General features: G+C 33.1%; 1 protein-coding gene across 1 annotated transcript; it reads left to right on the forward strand.

Moving 5' to 3' along the window:
- Nucleotides 1-6,410: 6,410 nt before the first annotated feature.
- LOC102578715 (probable histone H2A.3) lies at nt 6,411-6,917 on the forward strand. Its single transcript, XM_006341739.1, has 2 exons — nt 6,411-6,593; nt 6,690-6,917. The coding sequence occupies exons 1-2, from the start codon at nt 6,411-6,413 to the stop codon at nt 6,915-6,917; spliced, it is 411 nt and encodes a 136-aa protein (XP_006341801.1).
- Nucleotides 6,918-7,238: the final 321 nt, after the last annotated feature.

The following is a 7,238-nucleotide window of genomic DNA, read 5'->3' on the forward strand; positions in this document are numbered from 1 at the left end:
TTCATTTACTACCATATCTTCAGCAATCAGATCATGGAAAATAAGTTGAAGTTACTGCACTTGTGATCCAACAGTTTTTACTATCTGACATTTTATAGTCTAAAAACTTTGCGACCATAAACTTTTTCAAGCATGCATCTTCTGTCTTATATTTCTTCTAAAGTGCATCCCACAATTCTTCCGAAGTTGTCATTGCACTATACACATTATATAAGTCATCCTCTAAAGCACTCAAAATGTAGCCTACATAGGAAGTTTGCCTGCTTCCATGCTTCAATAATCATGAATTTTTCTGTCTGGCATTTCAGCAGCAGGCACCGGAGTTACTTCATTGGTAAATTTCTGCAGACCAAGAGTGTTAAGCCAAAAAAATACCCATTGCTGCTATCCTTTGAAATTCACACCAGAGAATTTTCCCGATTTCTCTGCTGGTGGTATAGCAGTTCGTGTTGGTGCAGCAACAACCACCGTAACCTTATCATTTTCCTTTTCAGAATCTGTAATAAACATAAATTGATACAAATGACTCAGTAAGTAATAACTTAAATTGCAAACTTAATAGCAGTATAAAACCACGAAGGTTTTTGTCTCCACCAGAAACACAAATAAAAATAAAAATAAATAATTTACCTTAAGATTGTTTGCCAATCTGTGTTTAAAAAACAGTAATACTGATTACCAGAAACTTTGCAGAAACACAGAGTTACCAAAGTTTCCAATGAACCAGTGAAGAACAGAAGAACATAAATTAATTCACAAAAATTAAAATCTGTAAAAATACCAGAATCTGGAAAAGGAACAAGCCCACTGAAAGCACAGTGTCCCCTTAAGGAAATAATTCCCCTCTAGTATCCAAGGTTTGATTGGGAATATGTACTCCCAGGATAGAATGATCTCAATCACTAGTGTATTGATACCCAAAATGTTGGTGTCAGCGAGCCACTCAACGGCAGTAAAGTACACGAAAAATATTTGTGCAGAAGAAAAAGAAATCATAAATTTTCATAAGTAAAAAGTCTGAAGAATAACAGGTATTTATAACCAAGAGGAACTGGTTTCGAAAGGTTGCAACCTTTCAGAAACCACACGACCATTTCAGAAAGTTTGCAACCTTTCAAACGGCCATGGCTGTTACTGAAAGTTGCAACCTTTCAGAACAGTCATCTCCAACGGCGGGAAATTCAAATAAAATGGGAAAGTAATTTAAATAAAATGGGTCACGCGAATCTGAGTCTGGTCGGAACGTTTCGGTTAATTAACTAATTAATTGAAATGTTTTTGGCCATTTAATTTTATTTAATTAATTAAATAAATAATTAAAACAAAAATTTGTCCAAAAATAATATCTCGATCATTTTCCAAAGCAAAAGCCGAAGTCGAGCGAGCAACGACGACGACGACGCGAGGGGGGTCCCTCTTTCCAACCCTTTTAACAATTAATAGAAGTGTTTCTCTATTTAAACTCTTCTATTTTTCTTTCCACCACCGATGAGGGAGAAATGCCTTTTTACTAAAGCATAAGAGGTCTTTTCAAGTTCCCAACTTTTTAAGTTCCTCTCTTTTCATCTTCCGTCCATTTCCCATTAACTCTTTCTATATACCCAACAATAATTTATTTAATCATTAAATGTATAATTGTCTGTTACAAAAATGAAGGAATTTTTTTAAACAAAGGATAAAAAGATAAATATGAATGGAGGTCATAGAGAAGTGTTACATCACCTTGACAAACTCTTGTTTCTCTTTGGTACTTGAAGTTGATAGAGGGAGACTTCATGAATGGTTGATATTACAATGTGGGGAATCGATAGAGCCCCTCACCAACAAGATAGTAGTTCAAGTAGCCAATCAACTGAGCTGCTAAGATTCTCCTATTCGTCGCATCCCTCACATTTCAATACAAGTACTTTTACCTTAAGTAGTTGTGAATGTTTAATTTAGTGTTTACTTTGACACATCTTAAATGTTTCTAATATATAGCTAACTCTTCCTTTAAGAAGAAGAACATTTGTGTGATCATGTTCAATATTATATTAGAACACCAACGAAGGCACATACTGTAAATGACAATCAAGAAGTTGGACCAAGTAAACCATATTCAAAACCATGTATTACTACCTTTTTTCATTAATACCGTCATAGAATAAAGCCCTTGCCCAAAAACTTTTATTTGAGCATGTTTATATCATTCATGGTTAATGAAGGATTTATTAATTTTGGAATTCCGTTATTTTAAATAAAAATTAAATAGAAATAGAAGGTGATCGGATTTATGTAAGACAAAAGTGTAATACCATGCAAATTCTAAGCTAAGATTCAAAATATTCTTCGTATTTGTTTATTTTAGGCCCTTGGATGATTCCTTATTGTGAATAGGTATCAAGGTTAATTCTTTAGTGTGAGAAGAGTTCTGGAGATGAATTTGGTAATCTTCTAGCACAAAGTTGAGCTGAAAGCTCCTTTACCGAGTGAGTCGGTATAAGTTTTTACTTGGGTCAGCCTCTAACGAACACATATCTTAAAATCGGAAGTTATGTGTCCAATTACCCATCAAATTAAAGGTCTTTGCGTCTTCTTTCCAATGCCACCAACCGTTCATAAATTCGAGTCCGGAGTAAAATGTTATGATCATTTTTTTAGAGACGCTCCAGTTTTCCAAAAGCGCCGGACAAAATGACAATCCCTCACTTGAGGTTGTCACACTTTCTAGTGAACTGGAAAATTTGCCCCAGAATTCAACGGCTTGAACGATGGTTCGTCACTTTGACCGAACAACATGAAATTTTACCGATTTCATTTCAATTGAGGCTATTCTAACAACCTATGCAGTAAAACACTAAGTAGTATCAACGTGTTTGGAGTGCAGTAACATAAATAGCGTTCTAATAGTATGTACGTAGAACAATAATAAGGACTTCCTTTCATCCTCATGTCCAAAACTTCCAATTTTACAATATGATTTTTATGATTTTGTGAATTAGGTTTCAAACCCAATTATGAATACTTCTTGAAATTTAGTTTTCTTTTGTTAATATGTATATGATTATTATTCTTGTTAAAGCTACTATGCATGAGTCTTTACAAGTTTTTTCTAATCCCAAGATTTAAGCAAATTAGATTTAGCATAATTTTACATGTTCCAATCTATATTAGTAAAAATTGCATGTTTTGAACACATGATCCCAAAATTCAATAAGCATGACTAATTTCAGCATTTCAGAACTTAAGTAAAATTATAATTGTAACTGGTATCATGCTTTATTTCAGACGTCAATTTATCTAATATACAAGTTTGACAATATGCGGTCACATGCAGTATATCAGTTGTAATACAAGCATTACTATTTCTACAAACTTGATTTCTTATCATGATTTTTCAGAGTAGAATTCCAAGGTATATTTACAGATTTTGAAAGTAGTTTTCCAAATGATCTTTATATGTTGATCTTAAAGTTGTAGTTATTCTATCCATATCATATGTTCATGATTATTGAGAACTGATTAATGTTTATATACTCAGTACATTCCATGTATTGACCACACTTTTCTCTGTGTTGCATTTATTATGATGTAGATTCAGACGTTCGTTCTCAAACTTATGGTGAGATAGGTGGCAACTATTTCAGCCATAAGTTGGTGAGTCCTCCTCATTCAGGGACTTCATGGAATAACCAATAGTTTGACCTTATTGTGGGGCTTGAGGCTGTGAGCTTGGACTAGGTGGAGTTCCAAGTTAGTATGTTTGTGTTGCGTCGGGTGTTACCCTAGTGGTTGTTTTCTGTGTTGATTTTGATTGGGTGGATGATGTCTTGGTATGATATCATGCATTTGGTACTCACATTTGACTTGTTTATTCTTGAAAAACCTTGGGACTTTTATATTTGAGGAATGGGAATAGTTTTTACTAAGTTTTCCCCATATGTTGAGCTGTGAAGGTGAGGTTGACTCGTTAAATTAAGAGAATAATTTATATGGGAAAAGATATTTCACGTGTTCATGGTGTTCAATTGGAACACGCAATAGTTCAAGTGTCTAAAAATAAAGTACCAACAAGTTTTAAGGACGGGTCTAGTTATTAAGGCTTGCTTTGTTTTCTAACGTTATGTTATTGCCTATTAGCTAGGTATCGAGAGGATGGAAAAAAGAAATTAAGTGCATGTTTGATCATATTTTTATTATTTTCAATATAAACCACTCACAAAAATTAAAAATAACTCTATTTCTTCTTCATGTTGGACACAATTTCCAAGTTTTTAATATTATTTTTAACTAGGAAATAAATACTATATTTTTTTCAAATTTGACCATTTTATATCTAATCGTCCACAGAAAAACAAGAACTAGAGAAAAAAGATTTCGAAACTTTACTTTCACAAAGAAATATCAAATATATGCAACACATGTTAATATAGATTGAAGAAAACTCGTGTTTGATAATATGCGAAATAAATAAGTTGGATAATTAATACTTATCAATAACTCTATGTCACGACTCAAAATCAAGTCATGATGGTGCGCATTATAAGCCCTCACGTAGGCAAGCCAAAACCCTAACAAGATAAAAGAGGAAGACATAAAATACTTTTAAAATGAAGGAACATAAGCAGAAATGAATATACAGAATAGGGACATATTATAGAATTGTAAATATATGATAAACAATTTAGAAAACGGGGCTGAAGGGGGCCAACAAACACAAACTAAACACAATAATCAATCTCCAGACCTGGTGTCACTAGTACTAATTGTAAATCTATGATAAACAATTTAGAAAACGGAGCTGAAGGGGGACCAACAAACACAAACTAAACACAATAATCAATCTCCAGACCTGGTGTCACTAGTACATGAGCATCTACATACAGAAAGGTTATATTTACAAGTCTGTCTAATTCAAAATACAAAAAATATAGACAGGTACAAAAGAAGGAAAAATAGCAAGCCTCCGGACATGAAGAGCTCACCACAATCTGAATCTACGACGATCACTGGAGATTGACCGCTCTTTGAGAACAGCTCTTACTGAGAGCTGCGTCAGAAAAAGATGCAGAAATATAGTATGAGTACCAAAATATTGGGTACTCAGTAGGTAACATAGGTCGACCAAACTTAGAAAGATTAAATATATATAGAGAAGCATGACAGCTCTAAACATTACAATGGAAAGGTTCTAAGTTACGATAACCAACTATTGAGAAAAGAGGGAAAACAACACAAGATAGTAAGAGGGAAACACTCAAGTACAAGACAGTCATAACATACATACAACAACTCACACAAATAGGATGATGCGATGCAAGTGATGAATACAAGAAAGTAGAAGCATGGAAGAATTCTTGAGCCACCCAAAATGATACCTTAGGCTCATCAACAAGTGCAATGTAGTGAAATATAACTCGTATCTCAATCGACAGTCTTCCCAAAATGATACCTCAAGCTTATCAGTGTAAAAGTGGCCCAATGTGCACACAAATTCATAAACCAAGTATTTTGTCATTTTATGTCATAATAACTCCGAAAAAAACACTGCAATTTAAATTATGATTTGTAGTGTATATTTTCATTGCTCAATCCATAGAAATAAGAAGGGCCACTCAAACATTGACCTAAAGCCAATTCAAATGGAGTCCTTAAATTTTATTTTATGTTTTAATGAAACTTTGTTATAGTCAATTCTTTTAATCTTTCTTGAGTCGTATAGTATTCTAGATTCGTTAAACTTCAAAAAAAAATTCCTCTCATATGAAAATTTTATATTTTATATAGACAATACACAATATTTTTTTTTAAAAATAACTATAACCTATTAATATTTCTTTAAAAATGAGGGCTACTGTTATTTTTAGGCTTGTTGAGCTGATAATAAATTAGAAATTTAAAATATGTTATCTCCTTCAATTATACAAATTAGTCTTAATAAGTTGTAAAACTTTAAATATGTTCAAATGGCTATTAAAGCCAAATATTAAAGAACAAAATTTCCCCATTTTTGTTTGAGCAACAAAACTCATCATAATCCCCTTCTGTCTTCTTTTTTTTGGCAACATATTAAAGACATCATAGTCCTTTTATTTTGGTAACAAACACATCATAATACTTATTTACTTTGGAAACAAATACATCATAATCCTTTATTTTTGGAAATAAACTTATTATAATCCTTGAAATTGATTAAATGTGTCAACATCTTTATCCACCGTTGATTTTCTCTTTCATCCAACGGCATAAAAATTCAATCCTCGTGATTGTCTTCTCATTGGCTGGGTTATAACTCCTGTGGGCTATAAATACCAAAGCCAGATTGCTTTAGGAATTCACATACACACACAACAATTCAATTCTTCCGCTTCATTTGTCTCTTGTTTCTATAGATCAAAAAGCAAAACTTTTTTTTGTAGTGAAAAAGATCAATGGCCGGTAAAGGGAAAAATCTTGGTTCAAATGCTAAAGGAAGATCTCGTAGCAGCAAGGCTGGCCTCCAATTTCTAGTGGCTTGTATTGCCCGATTCCTCAAAATCGGGAAGTATGCCAAACGTGTTGGTGTCGTAGCACCGGTATTCCTTGCTGCTGTGCTTGAGTACCTTGCAGTTGAGGTGAATTTCTCAAGTTCCTTCTCTCTGTCTCTTTTTGATATGTCGAATTTCTAGGATTTGTGACTACTAAATTTTAATAGATGTGATTGTTTGTAGGTGCTTGAATTGGCTGGAATTGCAGCGAGGAATGACAAAAAGTCTCAGATCATTCCAAGGCACATTCAGCTAGCTATTAGGTTTGATAAAGAGCTGAATCAATTTCTTAGAGATGTGACCATTCCGAATGGTGGTGTTATTCCAAGAATTCACAATATTTTTCTGCCTAACAACAAGAGTAACACTTCAAAGGCCGTTGCTGATGTTGCTCACGAGGAGGAGGATTAGACTGATCATTCCATTGCTAACATCGCGATGTTTGCTTTTATCAATCTCTTTGTATTCATAGAAAATTTTATAATTCTATAATATAAAACCTTTGATTTCCTTTCTGCAAGTTTAATGACATATGATATTTATGTGGCTTAGGATAAAAACTCAACATACTTGGATCTTAGTATTACCTATTGTTTAATTTGCTTCAGTTATCATATCATTTATTATTTCTATTGTTATTCATTTCCTGATGTGTATAATAGTTTTAGTTTTTTCCTTTCAAGTGTTCTTAGCAAGCTTTATTAACTATTTCCCAAATTTGAAATAGAATTT

Source organism: Solanum tuberosum, unplaced genomic scaffold (assembly GCF_000226075.1).
Source record: "Solanum tuberosum cultivar DM 1-3 516 R44 unplaced genomic scaffold, SolTub_3.0 scf00027, whole genome shotgun sequence".
Lineage (NCBI taxonomy): Eukaryota > Viridiplantae > Streptophyta > Magnoliopsida > Solanales > Solanaceae > Solanum > Solanum tuberosum.